We start from the raw sequence: 20,278 nt of genomic DNA on the forward strand, positions 1-20,278 counted from the left end.
TCAAGTAATAAACCTCTCCTCATTCTATGCAAACGAGATAAAACAAATGCAGTGTTTCATGTATTACACGCATTTAAAATGTAAAGATATTCATTTCAAATGGTCGGACAAGTATGAAATGCGATTTGTTTTTAATTACATTTTCTTAATGTATCCGCTTTAATCCTGCATATTCATATATATTTTTCCGATAAATTCAGGGAAATAGAAATGATTTAGGAAATAGGAATGATTTTCTATATCGGACGCACTCAGATGTTATTTATATTAATACGACAAATATCATTGTTGCAACGAATGTGAATATATAACAGAAACTAATTTATTAATTGAATCGATGTCAATGTCGGAGGAAACCGAATTGAACAGTGCGAAATGTAATAGCATATAACAGCTGATAGCGATGATCTTGTCACTCTGAGGTTACTTCTGGGACTATATTCTTTAAGCAGATTACCAACTCGCACCGTACGATCGCGAAAATACAGATTTCACTTAAAATAGACTGACGATCAATTATTTTACACCTGATTCTACGGTAAATCGATCGGTTTAGAAAGGAATTCTGTGAACACTTTCGATCGAGGAATTAGTTCAGAGTGAACGTTATGATCGAAAGTGTAACGAACGATCTCCACTAGGTTCATGAGTTCGTGACCAAGTTTAGGTTTTTAAACGTGTGAATAGCGAAGATCTAATTGAATGGAATCGAGTACGCTGCAGTGGTTGTGTATCGGAACGGGTTTGTTATGAACGGAACGCACGATGCTGTTTGATCGTTAATCATCGTATGAAGATCGAGCCGTTCAGGAGACATTTTTTCGTAGAACTTGATAGTTTGACAGCGAAGTGTGCGTTGTTTATCGAGGTTGACGAGATCTATTGTGCAACATGGCGATTATATTTGAATGATAAGTGCACATCGTTTTGTTATTATTTCACTCAAATCCGAAACATCACATATATTCCTTTACGATAGAATGTGAATTGTATATACACATCGACAGTGATACATGTCGTTGCGTGTGAAATTCGCAATAACCAAGTAATCTTGTTCGAAAAAGGTTAATGATACTATCGTAGAGCATACATTTCCATGTTGATATTAATTCTCGCTCGATATCGAAACGTTATTTACACTCAACTCTAATTACTCGAATGGTTGTGGCCTTAGCTGTGAAAAATCTTAGAATGTGCATTATCACAGAGATCCGAACATCTAGTAACAGGTTTTTTCTGTGGGACAATAAGATCCTAACAGAATAAACTATGCGGCATGTGAACATTTGCACAAGCAAGTTAGTGCGTTTCAAGAGTCTTATGACTGTTAAAAGAACTGTAGGCTCAAATGTACTATAATAATTAGAGTATCATAATCGACAGTGTGATGAGCGCCAGTGGATTCAGAGGTAGAGGCTTTGGACCACGGGGTGCACGTACAAACGGTCCCTCCAATGGCTTTAGCGGACCCCGGTTTCCACATCCTACTTTTAATCATGTACGGCCGCCGCCGCACAGATTATCTGGATCTGAGAAGTGGACAGATGGTCCAAATTTTGCGCCATGGCAACAGAACAAAAATTTTATCCCACGGCCACAGTTCCGGGGCAATTTACAATTTCGGCCGAACGGTAGGGGCAGAGCGGTTAATGGCCGGGGAATAGTTAGGTTTTCTGGGCCTGGTAGACCGCCGGGTCCAAAATTTTGCATGGGTTTTATGAGAAATCCTGCACCCAGAGTGCCTCAAGAAGAAGAAATAGTAGTAGAAGAAGAGAAATCTGTGCCGGTGCGACAGACTCCTCTGCTCGGATCTGAAGAAGAACGTCAGCAGAAAATCACAGAGACAGCTGACAAATTAAAGCAGAAATTATCTTCCATAACAGAGGAGGATCTGACGAATTTCTGGGAAGATGATTTGTCCGTTTTACCAAATAGTCATTCTGAGGATGGAATCACCTTGAAGAAAGGTATTCCTGAACTCAGACACGAACCACCTGAGCTCGATTTAACGTTTACCGACTTTAGAGATATAGGGAGAGTGGGCTGTAACAATTCAAAGTTTGACAACATGGATGACAGAGGTAACGGCGACGATGTTATAATTGCCTTTGAGAGTGGGGATGCAAATAAAATTACAACTGAAAACGATGATATTACTACTGTAAATGAAAATCAGGGGGATCCGCTGAACATTTCAGAATTGGTGCACAGTAATGATAATTTGAATCAATCGAGCATATTGTTAGAGGACGACGGATGCCAGGAACAGATGTTCCCTGATTTATCTAGTACTGATTGTAATTTAGAGAGTTCACATCTGCAATGTGATAATGTTTCGGAAGATTTACAGGCTTCTAATACAAATACTGATGTGAATCTAATTTTAGATGAAAACATAAAAAGTGTTACATCGATACAACCCATAAACGATCAGATGAATGAAAATCCTTTAGTATTCAACGATATAAAAACGATTCCTGAAGCAATTTTAAATGATCAAGATGCATTACCAACAGATTTTCTGGAGAATCAGAGTACAATGCAGGATGTGGTTGAGGATACAGTTGCTACACCAGATACGTGTGTAGATACAAATGAAGATGATCATTCAAAAACAAATGCAAAACAGCAGGACAATGTACAAGCAAACGTATCCCACGAGGAAGCTTGCCAGACATCAGCAAACACATCTGATTCTACTCAAACCAATTCAGCAAACACATCTGATTCTACTCAAACCAATTCGGCAAACACATCTGATTCTACTCAAACCAATTCAGCAAACACATCTGATTCTACTCCAACCAATTCAGCAAACACATCTGATTCTACTCCAACCAATTCAGCAAACACATCTGATTCTACTCAAACCAATTCAGCAAACACATCTGATTCTACTCAAACCAATTCAGCAAACACATCTGATTCTACTCAAACCAATTCAGCAAACACATCTGATTCTACCCAAACCAATTCAGCAAACACATCTGATTCTACTCAAACAAATTCAGCAACTCCTTCACCTTCTAACGAGGAAACTCCAGTAAATTCTGTCTGTGATTCGAAATCTCCAACATGTTCACCTTACGAGGAAGTACAGAAACTATGCAATCCACCTGCTTTTCAGCCAAGATTATTTAACATACCACCCAGATTTGCGCCGAGAATTCCTCCTGGACCCAGATGCAGGTGGGCGTTCCAACCGAACGGAAAAAATGTATTTTTCAGGGGACCACAAAGACTACCATTTCATGGGAATCGAATGCCTCCACCAAGACACATTGCACCATATAAACCACCCGACATGGGTCCGGTAACGTTTGGTCCGTGTGCACCGCCGCCATTTACACACAATGTACCTGCTTCAAGCCATGACTCTCAGCACCATACGTTAGTGCCATTTTCTTCGAGCGATTTGCCTCCTGCATTTGACCCGAGCGAACCTCCACCGAACATACGGCCGATATCAGTGACCGAGTTGTCTAATAGACAAGAGATAACGCAGTCTAGGTCTCCTTTAGATCCCAGAAATCAAGTAACGAGTGTTCCTCCAACTAATGTGGACATTATGCAACCACCACCATCTTTTGATCCTAGGGGGCCACCACCTAGGATCGGACTGATAAAGACTAACGAGAAGTTACCAGAATTCAATCCTCAGCAACCGCCACCGAAGATCCACAAACAGGACAAGCTTCTGCGACCACCGCTGATCTTCGATCCACGGCTCTCTTCGCAGGAACGCTCCAAGCTGATCGCACCGCGGAATCCTGCAGGACCTCGCATAATAGGTATGAATTGGGGCTCATACTGTTCGGATATCCGAGTATCCGGATTATTGATAACTCGAAATCCGGGTTGAGATCCGGATCCGAATATCCAAACTGAGATATCCAGATGAATAGTCGAATATCCGGATAGTAAGAGCCCTCGTATGAATCGGGTACTGAAAAGATTCTGTTTATTAACAGAACAGTTAATAACGGTTTATTATAACTGTTTTCAGTCCCTGGTACGAATTCAATGGATCCTCACAAATTCCAGATTTTAACGTGTGAACCCTGTTGCAGCAAATTTCTCGCAACCGCCGCCCTTCATGCCGAATCTGCCGGTGAACTATCAACCCGTTCTACCGCAAACGAACAACGGGCAAGTGATGGTGCAGGACTTCGGATTGCCTCCGCCACCCATGAACATCGCTGATGTTCCCCCACCTCCGCCGCAGCAGACTTCATCAGAGAAGGATTCCGGTAACCAGCAGGGGACAAGTATGGACGATGGACTGGAGGACATGCAAGAAGCAATGGAGTTCGCGAAACAAATAATGAACATGTCCGAGAAAATGAAGAGCAGTGAAGGCACGTCGTCAGAATTATCGGAAGCGCAATGTACGCAATCGGAAATTCCCGTGCCGAGAGAGGATGTGCCGTGTACTTCATCAGCTAATCAATCATTTGTAAATAGCGGTAAGAAACAGAAGAAAAAGGAGAGTAAAGCTAAGAAGGTTAAACAGGCTACAGCTTGCGAGACGGAACAGGCTCAAAAATCAGAGGAACCTCAAATGCTGGGCGAGGAACAGGGTGTACAAAGCAAAAGTACCGAGGACACGTTGTTAACGAGCGATCAAATACGGCCGAAAGTAATATTTAATTTAAGCTCGAAAACGAAAGTGTTGCAGAAGCAGGAAGAGTGGCACAGGCCTTCTGCGAACATTTCCGAGACGAGAGAAGTACCTCAGTCGCTTCCGACTCAAATTTCCCAGAGGGAGAGGAGGCCGTCTAAGAAATACACTTCGGAACAGAAGAGAAACAATCAAACCAAGACTCATCAGAAGGAACAGAGCCCTAAGGTGAATTGGATACGCTGTGCAGACATTGCGAAGACTCCTATACCTGAGAAATCAAACGACGCATACAATAAGGATCATAACAGAGATTCGGAGAAATCAAATGCACACCCCTTAGCGGTAACGATACCGAATGATATTAGCGCACAGAAGAGCCAAAAGTCAAAGAAAGAGAACAGAAAATCGGAAGCTCCCACTTCTGAGTCGTCGTGGAAGAACAGAGTGATCAGCCGCTTTTTGAAGATGAGCAAGAACGATATATGCAATATGGTTAACAACTCGAGCCTCCGCAAGTTCGATATTGCGATGAAACACTTGGTGAAGGAACGAAGATCCTCGCTGTCCCTGAAGATGAGAAACACCGAGGATGAGAAGATGAAAGAGTACGATAGAGAAGAGTTCATGAACCAGTTGAATGCAATGCTGGACCCGGGCGCTGTCGTAGGCATCACGGACTTGCCCACAGAGTTCATCCATCATTTAAGCGAAGTTCTACAATTGGACCCGATGCCCACCGAGCTCGAGTCATCCGAGCAACAGAAGACGAACGTTGACGAAGTTAAAACCGCGAATCAGAACGACAATCCGAGGATATGTAGCTCCGAGTATTTCGACGAAGAGAGTATAGAAGTTCAAACATTCGATTGTCAAGAGCACGAAGATCCTTACTTGGAACAGACGGGAGACAAGTCTTCGTACACGAAGGATGAACCCTTACACTGTTCCTTGAATACAGAACTGGCTGCGAACCTCTCGCGAGAAGACACCAGCTCCTCGAAGAAGTCGCTTCTGAATAAATCGAACCCCGAGGCGGAGACTCTGTACAAAAGGCAGCAGCCGTTGTTCAACGAGGCTGATTTGGATGACATCTTGTCTCAAGTGACCGAGAGGACGAGGAGCTTGCCGAACGTGGCTTCGAGGACGTACGCGGAGGTGCAGAAAGCTCCTTTTCACCCGGTGACGGAGACCTTCGAGCGCAACACGTTCGCTCAGATCTCGAACGCAACTGCGGCTGACCTCGACGACATATTCTCGGCAGGAATCGCGAGAGCGAAGTCGTTGAGCAAAAGCTCAGAATTGAACACCTCGAGAGCGCGCAAATCGAGCTCCGAGGATCGAAATACGTTTAGAAGCGAGCGATACGAGAGATGGAGCCGAAAGGAGCGAGAGGATCCGGACTCGTTCAGGAATCTAACCAAGGAAGAATGGGAGGCTAAGTATGGAACGCAGCGATCGGATGCAGCGTCGGATAGCATGTGGAAGGATACGTTCAGCAGTGCTGAGAACTTGTCCAGGGGTAGCAAAAGCTACCAAAGGTACTGTTCGTCGGACTCGCCCATGAGGAATTTGAGTATGAGTCCTCTGACGCACGAACTGACTGCGTGCAATCAGGAGAGATACGAGGACCGTTGTAGTGAGATGGAGGAGCCAAGGACGTTGGAACGATCGGAGAGCAGTAACGATCGCAGCACGAGTAGTTCGAGCGATACCGACGACGAGACTGTTGCTCACAACGTGACGAAACTGTTGAAGGTGATCAAGGAAAAGGAGAAGATCGCGAAGAAGAGGTCGCTGAACGAGACCATTAGAGACGAAGTGACTGCCGAGATCGAGAAGAAGTGGAAAGAGAAAAGCAAGTACAAGGAGCGCAAGTCGCGAAAACGTGAGAAACGAAAAAAGGACAAACGGGAGAAGCGGAAGAAAGAGAAGAAGAGGAAGAGGAAGCGGAACTCGCATTCGAACACGTCGAGGTCCAGCGAGTACTCCGAAGAATACCGGTTGTTGACGGAGGAGGAGATCAAGAAAGAGGTGACCGTTAAGGAGGAGCCGTTGAGCTCGTTCGAGGACAGCGTTTCTCAAGGATTCAATAACGAGTGTAACGAGAGTCATGTTGAACCTGCTGCCAGTAGTAAAACTGTGGAGGCAAGTTCGTGGGTCGAATCTCAGCCTTCGCAGCCGGAGAAGCAACAAGTTCCTACGATCGCCTGTGACAAGGTATCGTTGCAGCCGAAGAAGAAGCCAACAATCATATCGATGACTGTGCAACCAAAGACTAAGGCACAACTGAAGCAGATGCCGTTCTCCGATGAATCTGAACAAAACCAAAATGTAGAGAAACCAGTGGAAACAGAGAGTGCTGTTAGTAATGGTAGCACAACGATTACTGATAGGGAGAAGACGAATGAGAACGTGGAGGAAGCTACAGCTAGCGAAGTAACCCAAGCTAAAAATGAGTGTACGTTAACTCCTCTGTGTACAAACGATCCTGCACCTCAAACCAATGCACCTTTGAACATCGTAGAACAGTCGAGCACGGAAGCTGTTAGGACTGTTAACACTGCTAAAGTTTCTGGCAAGTGTACGCATCCTGTCACCGAGGTGCATACGGCTAATCAGCCTGCCGAACAGAAAGCAACGAGTACTGGTTCGAACGAAAATAGAAGCGGATACAAGAAGATAGATATCAAGGTATACAAGGAGCGTGCTCTGCAGAGGCGTTTGCAAGAGGAGGCTAAACTGAAAGAGAAATGTGGAAGTCCCGTTCCTGCGTCTCAAGAGTCGCCTCAGCCTGCTTTACCAACGAACAAGCCCGAAAGTGAGACTGAGACAGAAAAGGAAATGAAATTAATAGAGGCTGGAAATAATGTACCTCTGAAGGATCCACGGTTAGCCAAGGCAAGGTCGAGTCATTCGGTCAGTCCCTCTTCTCAAAAAGAGTTTAGGGAGAAAGCTAATGTCGAGGAGGAACATCAGTACATAGATATTTTCCAGAAGAATAAGGAACCGTTTGCTTCTGCCCAGTCAAGGAATGAATCTCCGGAGACCAAAGTGAAGATAAAAAGTATTACTCGATTGGATTCTGAATTAAATATTCTGAAAGATCCTCTTCAGCCAAAGAACCGCACGAACGATGATAAACCATCCTCGCAAGAGAGAGCTAAGCGGGAATCGGATAACCTCAAAATGAAAGTTGGATCTAAAGGAGAATCAGACGAGAAGAAATCGAAGAAATTAACTACGGCCGAACATAATAAGTTTAAGAATATCCGATCGGAAGGAAGCAAAGAGCTGAAACTGAAGAAGGAGAAGAAATTGACGGAGAAGAAATCGGCGAAATCAAAGTCCTCGACGAGAGAGAAAGACTCGAAACATCCGCAGAAAGCCGAAGAGCTACAAAAATCTACAAATGTAGATACAAATAACGCTATTCAAGCCGAAGTAGAGAAGATAAATAGTAGCGACACCTCTGAATCACTGCAAAGTAGAGATTCAGCAATGTCCGTTGAAAACTTTACACAGGAGAGTAGCAGTACGTTCGAGATTAATAAAGAACAAGTCAGCACTGATTTCGCAATGGAAGAAGGCAACAACAATCTTATGGATGATAATAAAGATGTGGTAGATGCAACTAATCCCACAGATCCAATTAACAAAGAACTTATGGTACAGCAAGTGCTGGCGGAGCAAGTGGATCAAGAAGGTAAAGAGGTCGAAAATAGTCAGAGTTCATTAATCTCGCAAACTGAACAAACTAGCGATAAAAGTTTGGAAGCGAATACGATACAATGTGAATCAAATGAAGAATTGGCGAAAGAAAAAGTTATTGAAGAAGTAGCAGCAATTGCTAAAAATGTGTCATCAGCTGATCATCGTCACGATCAAGAATCACAATCTTTGGATGAAAATAAATGCTTAAACAATGAAAATGATTTAAAAAGCGATGATAACAACACAACTTCGCAAGAAAATAAATCTGATGTTGCGAGTAGTGAAAACTTGGAGATTGAAGCAGATGGCAATCAGGATAAGAGCAATTCGATTATTCAGGCTGTGGAAGATGTGCAAATGTTAAAGGGTTGCAATAAAGCTGAAGCAGGTGAAATAAGATCTCCTGATAGCTCTGGCAGCCCGTTCAAAGGTTTTTTCGTGGAATCTATCGAAGACGATATTCCTCAGGAATCGGTATTGTGCAATATACAAATAGAGATTGGAGTCGAGAAGGAAAGTATAACGAAGGACTGTACAGAGTGGACGGAAGTAGGTATGAAAGATCAACCAAATTTAAACGAGGAGAAGAGAAATCCCGATGGCCATTTTGAGATTGTCGAGGAAACAAAGGATTCCGATGAAGTAACGTTAACCCGGTCATCGATAGAAGAACAGTCAGGTACTGCCAAAGTTAACATCGTTAGTGAAACAGTCTCTGATAATTTCAATGTTGTAGATTCTGTAAAAGATGATGCGAAAAATTTGAAATCGGAGGACGAGGTTACGTTGAAGGGACCTGAAACCGATGTTACAGACACGCAGCATAGTAACTTCTCGCCTAGTCGCGATACGTTCGACGAAGATGGGGAACCCTTCATCATATTGGACGAGTACATAGACGAAACAGAAGGGAGATCTCTTGAGAAACTGAATCATTTCGACATAGACCTGGAGGAGTGTATAGCCAGGGATATGGACATGTTTCTCAGTGCGCCTAAGCAAGGCGAACAAAATCTTAACCTAACCCAGTCCTTCAACTCGATAGACTTCAAAGAACTGTCGGAGGATCTTGATAAAATTAATGAAACGTCTGCCGAGGCACAGAAGAAGATTAAAATCAAACCGAACATAACCTCATTGGAAACTAACGAGAAAGATAGCGCGGTTGCAGATGTTTCTTCTGCTTCGAGCGAGTCGAATACCGTTGAATCAAATGTCTCGCAAAAAGATACACCACCCGATGCTGACGATGCTCCACGGCTATCTCCAATTCAGGAACTATCGTGCGCAGAAGCGGAAAAGACTGAACACAATTCTGAATCCTCTACGAGTTCTAAAGAGTCAGCGAAATTAAGTGTTCCCGTGAGAACTATCTCAGCGACAGCATCCGGAGGAGATGTTGAACCGTCAGAGTCGAGAGCAGAGTCGAACGGTAGCGATAAAAATAATAAGAAGCAGACCGGAGGTAAGACAGTTTCAATTTCTTCTGATGCTGCAGAGGTATTTGTTAATTGGGATGTGCAATTTAACACCACAGTGGAACAAGAGAAGCAGCAGGAGCTACGGGAAACGCTTCCGACGAGGGACACGAGCAAACCGAATAAGGAGGAAGAGAACGAAGCGTTGCACAAAGTGAAAGACAAGCCTAAAATGAAGTCTAAGCAGCTCAAGAAACGGAAAGTCTCCAAGAATCAGATCAAAGAAGCTGTGGCGGCTGACACGGTGAAACCTGTGCACCCAAGTACGAAGGAAGCGATCATGGCCAGAATGATAGAGATCGACGTTGAGATTCACAAGCTGATGACCGAGAAAATGACCTTGTATCAAATGCTTACGAGCGACGCTCTGCCGACGGACAGTGATTTCGAACAGAACGACGCCGTGCACGACCATAAGGACACCGAAACGACGCTGGTCAGACCTCGGACTCCATCCGCGCTGATGTCACAGCTAATTCAGAATATAGAAACGAAACCTGTAGCCAATCAATGTGCCAAAACGACTGTAGAGAGTGTGCTGTTGAAAGACAGCACGATGAGCTCTGTTCAGCTCAGTAAGTCGAAAATATCCAGATGTGAGCAACGTTCTGAGAGGAAGGCCGGCAACGTTAGCACCTGTAGCTCCGAGAACGAGGAAGCTGTGCATCGCACCGGGGACACTAAATCGCCGCCTTCTAAGAGAAGAAGGAAACAAAAAGGGTCCGAGAGAGCAGTGAAATGGGACAACAAGCCAGAATGTATTAAAGACACGCCGCACGTCGACGCCGAAGACAAACAAACCAACAACGCTGATCCGATATTGAAACCGATACTGAAGAAGGTCGGTTCGAGACACGACACGAGCGAAGACGCTGATCACGTTTCGAGTGAAGTCAAACCTCAAGAAGATCGCGACGACGCGTCTGCCGTAGCCAATCCGAAAGTTCCGTCTCATAACGAGAAGCTGTGTACACCGGGCGTCGAGGAAAGCGAGAAAGCTACCGAGCAAACAGAATCTCGAGATGCCGCCGACGAGTCTGATAAGACGAAAGCGACGGAACAGACTGATAACAAGCTGCCGGTAAACGTCACGGACGTTCCGAGTTCTATGCCAAAAGTACAAGAGAACAGGACACCGGAGAGATCATCCATATACTCGGACGACAGCACCTGGGACTCGCTTCTTCAGGCAGCGAGCGATGACCAGAGAAAGCCTACCACTGGTCTTGCGCTACTGGAGGAGACTTACAAGAAGGAGATGGCGAAGACGCGGAGGATAAAGGCCGAGACGCGGAAGAAGAAGAAGAAGAAAGAAACGCGAGTGTCGTCGCAGGTCCCTTTGACCCCCGAAGAGGAGGAGCTCCCGCTGTCCACGTTGTACACTAAGAAGCTACACGCGAGGAAGAAACTGAATCCCATTGATCAGGAAGAGGAGAAAGGATGCGACGACCAACAAGTTTGGAAGAACGTCGTTGAGGTGATCAATGCTGTAGCGGAGAACAGATTGGAGGATCTTTATACAGGAAGTCCGGTGGAACAGCTGGGTAAAAATAGTCAGATTAATGTACCTGATGCAGACGACGCGTCAACGAACAAAGAACAAGCCAGCGGTCCGAAGCCGAACCCGGAGCCGAAGCTGTTGGCAGAAGAGACGAAAGAGATAGTGGTCTCTGTCCCGTTAACCAGCATCGAAGACACTTGCACTGAACACTCTAGGACTCCGTCCGATGACAAGGTCGACGCATGTAACTACGAACAGTTAACGTCACCGCTAAATAAGACTCTACCAAATAGCGAGGAACAAGCTGACGAACATTTGACCGAGACGGAAACGTTTAGAGAGATTACGCCCGAGACACCGACGAGCATCGAGAAGGACGTGGAGCCTGTACAGCAAACCGCCGCGGAGAATTTAGAAATTAGTCAGGTCACTTCGAGTTCAGCTGCTTGCTCGGTAGAGTCAGGTGCTAACGATGTACACGAGAGTCAAGCTATTTTAAATACTTCTGATGTAAATACCGAGAATGCGGAAGAGACGAACGCGGAGAAGAAGGGCGAAGAGATCGTTCCGCGAGAGGAGGCTGTTGATAGAACGACGTACGTGAACCCTGAAGAAACGATAGCGATACCTGACGCATCCAATAGGAACGAAGACGAGACAACCACGGCCAGCGATGGCATTGTTGCGCACGATACGAATAAGAACTCCAGCTGTGAACCAGAACACGCGAACGAGGAATCGTCGAAAGACTCCTCGTTGCATCAGGAAGCTCGATGCGAGAAGGAGTGCGTGGTCGATGATCCCGAGGGATCGAGCGATCCGAAGGACGACCACTTTATAAGCTTGAAGGATCACAAAGCGCTGAAGAAAAGGAGAGAGTCCGAACGGTCGAACAAGTCCTCCAGCGAGGAGAACAACAACCGGAATAGAACGCCCGTGCCCGTTTTCGTGGACGCTGCAGAAGTATTTAAGAGCGACGAAGCGCCGAGCAAGAAGCCTAAACGCAAGAGAGGAAGTAGCCGAACCCCTCTGAGGAGGAGTTCGCGGTACACGGAAGAGGTTGCTAAACGGATAAAGCTGGAGATCGATGGAATACAACCGGCGGAGCAAGAATCTCTGGAGAAGAACGTTCAGATGCGATTCCCTAGCGTTTCGCCCGCGTCGTCCTCGTACGACGACGACACCGAAAGCATATCGTCGAACGGCAAGAAGAGTCGTAATCAGAAAACCAACGTGAACAGGAAACGCAACGCGCAGTCGGAAGTTGAGGTTCTGTCGAGTTCCTCGCCTACGAACGAGGACTTCAAAGATATGAAACGATGCAAGCACACGATGCCAGAGATGATGAACTGCAAGGTACGATTGGTGGACAGCAAGCACACGATTCTGAAGCCGAACGTGGATCTGAACGTGCTGCGGAAGTATGGGATTTCGACGATCAATTTGCTCGTGCAATCACCTCCCGTTCACCTGGACCAACCCTGCTCGATCCCGGAATCGACGCCCAAGGACTCGAGACGGCCGGCTTCGACTGTAACGACCGAGTTGCCTCAGGGTCCGAAGCTAATCAAAAAGGTGGACGACGCGACGAGATCTTTTAATCATTCGGTTAGCTCGGACGGTGCGAGTAGAGGGCCGGGATCCATGAAAACGAATCTGTTTGCGAACGACAAGGAGGCTACTGCGACCAGCTTAACCGATGATCTTAATCTCGAGGTCGCGGCAAAGGATCAGGTCGTCGTGGATATTTCTCAGGAGAATCGCGACAAGCCGGACATCGAAATTGTAGAGGAGAAGACGATAGTTACCAAAAATCAGCATCAGAATGATTCCGGGCCGACGTTGACTGTGATAGACACAAAGGACGATAAGGAGATACCGAGGACGCAATATACGGTCCACAAAGGTCCTATTTTAGATATTAAGGTAAAGGGCCGACGGCGTCGTAGGAGAAGAAAAATATGACGTACTAATGCGGTGCATGACCGTTCTTGAACTACTTTCTTTTTTTGTTTTCTTTCAATCAAATGAATTTCAAGATATCGGTGATCTTATCATTAGTAACATAACACGTATTTCTATGTTAAAAAACCATACTGTGTACGTTCAGTTTTGAAAATCATTTCCTCGGAAATTTTGCTGTGTTCTCGAGTATGATCCATTCTGGTCATGAGATCTTTTTTTTTTTAATATTTTTTTACCGTTCGGATCATGTTCCACCTGGGATCGTTTCTTTTTTATTCATTTACTGCAAGTGTACAAATACTATAGGAGTAGTATTAATAAAACCACCAAAGTTTCTAGTTTCAAAGCTTCTCACTTATTATTCTCCTTCACCTCGGCTTCAATTTAGAATTGTTCCCGGATCCTCGGTGCAGCTTTTTGTTGTTTTTTATTTATTTTTTTTTTTTTTTGTTTCAATCGTTGATACCGCGTACACACAACTCGAATACTCGAGAAACGATAGTTTTGTACATCGATGATCGGTATATCGGATTAATCTATAGATACAAATGTCTTTTAGGTATTCGAGAGTTCGTTTCTAGCTGCGAGCGAAGACGGCAGAATATATAGATACAGCCAAGCTTCGAATGGAATATTAAATATCTATAAAGGCCATAAAGCAGCTGTAACTTGTTTGTACGTGTATAATCCGAATAGCACGGACGTTAACAAAGAGTGGATGTTCTCCGGTTCATTGGATGGAACCTTGAGATGTTACAATATAACAGTAAGTAAAATCTATGTGTTATCAGTGGACTGCGGATGTTTGTGCAAGATAAGCTTTTTCTACGAAATACAAACCAAGTAGAAAATACTTTTTTCTTTCAATAGCTTGAATAAGCTATCAATATTATTAAGTCCTTTTAATCTTTCTACTATTTCAAAATACACCTACTGTATTTTTGTCATAAATGCATAAAATCCGCAGTCTAGTTATCAGATATGTAATCGCGTATTACTATTATGTACACCACAAATTACAAATTTATTAGACTGGAGTTCAATTGAGAGATACAGCGGACATAGGTAGTCCGATACAATGCATGGACGAGGCGTGGGGGATCATTTTCATAGGTACTAAATCCGGCCACGTGTCTCGTTATCATATAAAGGTTTGTTGAAACATGTTCAAACTACCATGTGAATATTCTTATAGTCAGTCTCATAATTGATGGCGCACAATTTAAATCTTTAAACGTAATGAAAATTATGGAAGAACCTGAAGTCGTTTGGTCGATTTATAAAAAAGTTATTCTGATATAATTATGAGACTGACTGTATACTAAGCGAAAGCGTGTCATCGGTACGTTATAAAATAAAATATTATTACTTCAGTCAGGTGTTATAAAAGGAAGTAGCATACAATTCTCGGATAAGTCTGTATTAGCGTTAAAAGCAACCAACGAGGGTCCACGAAGAGTTCTCATCGTAGCATCTCGTAGTCAACCGATAACAATACGTGATGCACAAAACGGCCTATTTCTTCGCACTATTTGTGGTCAGAAAAGTCACACGGTGTACAGTTTGATGCGTGATCACAATCTAATTTATTGTGGCACGAGCACCACGTCCATACTTGTCTTTGATTTCACGGTTTGTAATGAAACAGCATGAAATAATTTTTATACGACATCACAGGTAAACAGTATTCTTCATTGATACTTCTGTGTTGTAGAATGGTGAACAGATTACACAGTACGATGCTGGAGTAGGGATCGTATGTATGCGACTGTATAAACAATTATTATTTGCCGGATGTTACGACGGAAATATTTATATATTTGACACAAAGGTCAGTAGTGGTTTAAAATCGATTTTACGGAGGTTGTCTCGTGTAAACGCGACAAAATTGTAATAACGATAAATGACAATACGAATCGTTTGCAGGATCATCGACTTGTATGCAGCATACCTGGACCTGGAAACATGCTTTTAAGTATGGAAGTCATAGACAATAAGGTATTGAAATAACTATTGCGGCTAATTTTTTTGCTTGTTTGTTTGTCGAAGCCACGCTTTGTTTAATAGATCATGAATGTGTTCCAGATTATAGCTGGTAGCAAAGATAAACGTTTGCAATCATGGCAAATGTCACGTCAAGTACGAGCTTTACTATAAAGTCTAGAGTCTAAACATTGGAGAACCAGGCTTGAACTGATTATATCCTAGTCTAGTCGTGCTCCTAAGAAAGATTATTGATTAACTTTGGAGTACATTCTACAATTGAACTTCTATCAAATGACTGTACAGAATTCAGAGGACATGATTTGTAATATATATAAATACATTAAATATTATATGTATATGCGTATATTATACGTGCACAGGCATACGTATCGATATACATATATACATAGATTCTTATTTACGAAAAAAATGCACATATACAGTATAAATACATTTGTACAGAGAAATAGGTAAATTAAATTATTGGTATTGCGGAAAGATTATAATATTTACAGTACACTCAAGGACCGCACTAGAATCTTGTCTATACAAAATAAAAAAGTGGTAGAGAGGTCTGTATTCCATTTTATCGACTCGCGCTACCGAGGGCAAACCTCCTGTGCCTTGTGCGCGTTGCAAAATATTTTTCAGTTGAAACTGTTTTTAATAAAACTAAATAAAAAATGGAAAAAACGAAGGAAACACACGAACAACGTAAGCGCAACTTCAGAAAAAAGTGCACCCATCGTCCTAACAGAACAAACAACTCTTGAACCTTTGCACTTATTCTTTCCCCTGTACTTGCATACATGTCAGACTGTGAACTAATATGTTGTTGTAATACTATATTTATGTATATTCTAAGTTTAGTAAACAATGTGAGGGTATTTGTCAGTAGTAGGTTATTTATAGCAAACTCGCAAGTGGCTCAATTTCCATGGTTTGCTTCGATGAGTGCAAAGGATTAAGAACTAAGGATTGCCAACTAATATAAAAACATTTTCTTTTATCACGCAAATAACGTTCTTTATTTCTTCGAGAGAATTTTTATATTACCAGTTCGGACAGCCTTTCCAAATAGCGATTATAACGAGTTCATAAATTTCATGATTTCTTTTTATTGTTTTCTTATTACAAACCCATTGACTTCCTCTTTGTTGATTGTCCGTTTTTTTTTTACATTATATACATACGTTAGATTTATACTCGTTGCTTTGAAATATTTAAATAAATTATTTGTATTCTTGCAAAGAGTACGAAATTGAGCGCGCTTCTTAAGTGGAAAATACTTCTCAAATTGTTGATATTCTTTTTTCTCGATTTGTTAGTTTAAAGAAAAAGGAAGATGCGTTTCTATCGATGTTGTATGTGAGAGACCTTAATATGTGGTTGCGATGAAATGTATATGTTCAGATAACATGGTCTACATCTTTAAGTTGCGAGAAATTTTTAAAGAAAATATCAGATGTAGAAGGATTGTGTAATAACGATTCGATATTTTCCTGGGTGGGCTCACTTCTAACATATACCATTACATCCAATACACATTGTACTTATAAAATTATACAATCATTTACATTCAAACCAATGATCACACTACGTTGTAGTTTGTATAAGTTCATTGTGTATCTAGTATTTGTTACGTGTAACAATAAAACATTGTTCCCACATTTGTGACAAAGTTTAAAGCATTTATTCTTAGAATGGTATTTTTAATGTAAATTAGTGATAGCAATGTACATGATTTTTCAATTTTGTATATTAAATTGTACGAAAGTGTTACGAAAAGTTTTATAAAGAACCTATACCGTAAATTGTTACAACCTTTGTTTTTCTTTTTTTTGTATTAAAGAATTTACGAGAACCTCGCAATTTTTGTCTTTCTAAATGAAAATTTATAGATTTTTTCTTCGTGTCCGTTTTCTTCGTCCTCAGAGAAATATATCTGTTAAACCAATAAGCCTTTGTAGAGTGAGGACGTAGGGATTGGAAATAATTGATTGATTATTCTGAAATATTCTTGCAAAGAATACTCAACGACCCCGGTCGCCGTGGCGAAGGGAGAAAAACATTATAAATGTTGTATTATTTAAAAACCCACGAATCTCAATGGATTTTTCGATGTTTAAAAAATTGTTGATTTTACAGACGCGTAAAAATACGTGTCACCCTTTTTTCATTATATTATAAGACTAGAACTATCACACCGATGAAAATGAGTTTTTGAAAGCTTATAGCGAAAACACAAAAGTGTTTACCGAAAATGTTGTCATTTGGAAAAAATGTTTTTTTCACCATTTATTTGGCAATTATTTTAAACAAATGCTATGTTTTCGTAGCAGGTACCTTTGTAAAAATTTTAAAAAAATTGAGGTTATAGCCCCAAGTGTCTCCTTTACGGGCCTGTTTTTAAAAAAGCGGAAACTTGAAAATTGACGAAATTGAAGTTATTTCAAGTGAAAGCTCCATCGCGGGAGGCCATAGGCCTCGCTCGGTCTTTTATCCGAACTTCGAATACAATTTCGAATAAAAGATACATTTGATTTTCATTCATTCCTCATGCTCGTCTCGAATAAAAAATCGAATAAATCATCTTCCCTACATCGAGTATTCGAATAAATCTCTAGGCCACGCAAAAATCGTACGTCGGAAATCAAAGATACATTCTGAGTTGCGAGTATCTGCCGAAATTCACCGTCGAATACATGGGGGCGCTGCCAAAAACTATCGAATAAAAGTCAAAGATACTTTGCAACTCATCAGCTGTATCTTCGAATAAATTCTCGCCGCTAGCCGTTACTTCGCGATTCGGATGACCCACGGACGACAAATGAAAATCGTGAAAAGTATCCGACGGATAAACTGTGGTGAATATGTATCCGAGAGAAACGAGTTCGAATAAAAGATAGATTTCATTTATTTGTATTCGAAATTTTAAAATAAATTTTTGCCCAACTCTGCCTTCCGGGCTCTGCTTCTACCGTGCGCCAACCGTGCTAGGCTATGTACCGCGGTGCAGCGTTCACTTTAAATAATTTTAATTTCGCCATTTTTAAAGTGTCAACATTCTTGAGAAGCCCACCGTTAGGTGTGCCTATCACCACCTCAGCTGCGTCCGTAGTCCCATTGTTTTGGCTTCGACGTCACCCACTACATAGTATGTGTGACCGCTGTAGTCAATATTTGGACTGCAGCCGAAAATGCGTGTGAAACGAGGCCTGCCCCTTCCAGTCTGAACCAATCCAGTCCAACGAGACGAGGCAGTGAAGTATATCAGCGTGCGTCCTTTGCTAATTATCTTGGAAGGATAATAACTTCAACTCTGTCCCACTCGACTGGCTATGTTTACGTCTACTGCCTCGTCTCATTGGACAAGATATAGATACGTCACCGCATTCCTGCCAGTAACCATTTTTAGATCATTATGGACAAGAATTCAGAAGTTTTCCGTATACATACATTTTTTCGCTAGCGACCCTTACTTCAGAATGTCTAAAGAATATCCAGCAATTTTATGAACCTAAAATAATGAATAGTACAATAAATAGTTTTGCGGCTCCGCGAATTACAAAACGAAATTTCAAAGGGAAAGATGAAGAAACGTAAAATACAGCCATATTTATTCAAATTTTTTCACACTTCAACCGGTGATAAAATTTGCAAAACAAAGATATATTTCTAATATCTTTTAATTAAGAAATGATATTCACCAAGGAAAAAATAAATTATTTGAGAACAGCAGTCTTTTGTGATAACCCGGCTCAACCCCCGCCACCCATTTTCTTTTAGACCACAACATACTTCAATGTCATCAAAATTCGAGACATAGTCCCCAAAAAATGATCGAATTCACATGGAATGATCCCCTTCCTATTGTGGATATTTCCTTAAAAAAAAAAAATAACAACTATTCTCGTTTTTACAATATATATGTATGTATAATTTACATACAATACAAGGATGTATGATGTTTCACCAAGAGGCAGGAAGGTTTCCTATTTCCATGGTATTGTAAAGGGAGATACCGATAGTTTACCTAAGGAACCGTGAAGGCCCTAAAAACATTTTTTTTTGTGCCATGCACAGCAGGGAACTGTCAACGCGCTCCCGAAAGGTCATCTGGAAATGATCAAACGCTCGAGATAATGACCCAACCGGGGCGAGCAGAAGTATAGTTGGGAACACTGAAGCTCCGTCGACTCAAACCCTACACCCTGGTTTCGAATCTAGCGGCCAAACGTGTCCGGTCCCTTCCCGGTCTTGTTTGGGTCAACGTTTATTAAATCGTTAAAAATCCAGAATCACAGACTGGTCTAGCGACGACCAGGTACTATTAAGAAAGAATATAAAGTATTTTTTAACGTAATAAGCGTTGCATTATGTGTCTATGCATTGGCCCTGCCAAATCTGGCAAAACCTTTTTAATGAAACGTTTGCAAGGCGACGAAATGGACGATGCAACACAAACTGTCAATACCAATGGCATAAATCTATTCACAATAAAAAACAGCACTGGAGAGTTTGATATAATCGTCAAAGAAATCGGTGGTGGTATGGCTCCAATATGGAAGCATTATTTCGACAATGTAAATTTTAATAGAAAAAAAAAAAACAAAATTTCATATCGATATTACATCCTTCGTGCATCCTGATAATGAAGTCTGTCAACTTCTAGATACGAAAAATCATTTACGTAGTTGACACGAGCAATCTGTGTCAAATAAGTGCGGCAGGAGTTCTATTTTACTCTCTGTTAGTTGAGCCGAGACTGCGAAATACAAAAATCGCATTGACTCTCAACAAAATGGATCTCTCTTATCGTCAGATGCGCAACGAAGCCTTGTTAATGCTTCAATTTTCACACGTGCAGAAAGAAGTCACGCAGGAGCTCACCATATTCGAAACGAGCGGCATGACTGGTCAAGGTGTAGAAGAATTAAGAAATTGGTTGTTCGATCCAGCCACGCTGAAGGCGGCAACAAACGCGAACAAGTAAAATTCCTATGAGAATGA

General features: G+C 42.1%; 2 protein-coding genes across 2 annotated transcripts; both read left to right on the plus strand.

Moving 5' to 3' along the window:
* Positions 1-461: 461 nt before the first annotated feature.
* On the plus strand, positions 462-16,933 carry LOC143361351 (uncharacterized). The gene is made up of 8 exons (XM_076800687.1): positions 462-3,791; positions 4,071-13,240; positions 13,839-14,045; positions 14,311-14,430; positions 14,654-14,911; positions 14,994-15,110; positions 15,206-15,277; positions 15,347-16,933. The coding sequence occupies exons 1-8, from the start codon at positions 1,388-1,390 to the stop codon at positions 15,434-15,436; spliced, it is 12,438 nt and encodes a 4,145-aa protein (XP_076656802.1). The 5' UTR covers positions 462-1,387; the 3' UTR covers positions 15,437-16,933.
* A 2,671-nt stretch (positions 16,934-19,604) lies between these two features.
* LOC143361694 (ADP-ribosylation factor-like protein 16) lies at positions 19,605-20,275 on the plus strand. The gene is made up of 2 exons (XM_076801286.1): positions 19,605-19,851; positions 19,941-20,275. Exons 1-2 carry the CDS (start codon positions 19,645-19,647, stop codon positions 20,259-20,261), a joined length of 528 nt encoding a protein of 175 aa, XP_076657401.1. The 5' UTR covers positions 19,605-19,644; the 3' UTR covers positions 20,262-20,275.
* The last annotated feature ends 3 nt before the right edge of the window (positions 20,276-20,278 follow it).

Source organism: Halictus rubicundus, chromosome 15, assembly GCF_050948215.1.
Source record: "Halictus rubicundus isolate RS-2024b chromosome 15, iyHalRubi1_principal, whole genome shotgun sequence".
In the NCBI taxonomy this organism is placed as follows: Eukaryota; Metazoa; Arthropoda; class Insecta; order Hymenoptera; family Halictidae; genus Halictus; species Halictus rubicundus.

What these genes read in the sequence shown, in the direction of transcription:
- LOC143361351 (XM_076800687.1), top strand. Translation starts at nt 1,388, where the DNA reads ATGAGCGCCAGTGGATTCAGAGGTAGAGGCTTTGGACCACGGGGTGCA. An exon ending in TGTCTCGTTATCATATAAAG is followed by an intron (nt 14,431 to 14,653) that starts GTTTGTTGAAAC and finishes TTATTACTTCAG; the next exon opens with TCAGGTGTTATAAAAGGAAG. An exon ending in TTTATATATTTGACACAAAG is followed by an intron (nt 15,111 to 15,205) that starts GTCAGTAGTGGT and finishes AATCGTTTGCAG; the next exon opens with GATCATCGACTTGTATGCAG.
- LOC143361694 (XM_076801286.1), top strand. Translation starts at nt 19,645, where the DNA reads ATGTGTCTATGCATTGGCCCTGCCAAATCTGGCAAAACCTTTTTAATG. An exon ending in GGAAGCATTATTTCGACAAT is followed by an intron (nt 19,852 to 19,940) that starts GTAAATTTTAAT and finishes GTCAACTTCTAG; the next exon opens with ATACGAAAAATCATTTACGT.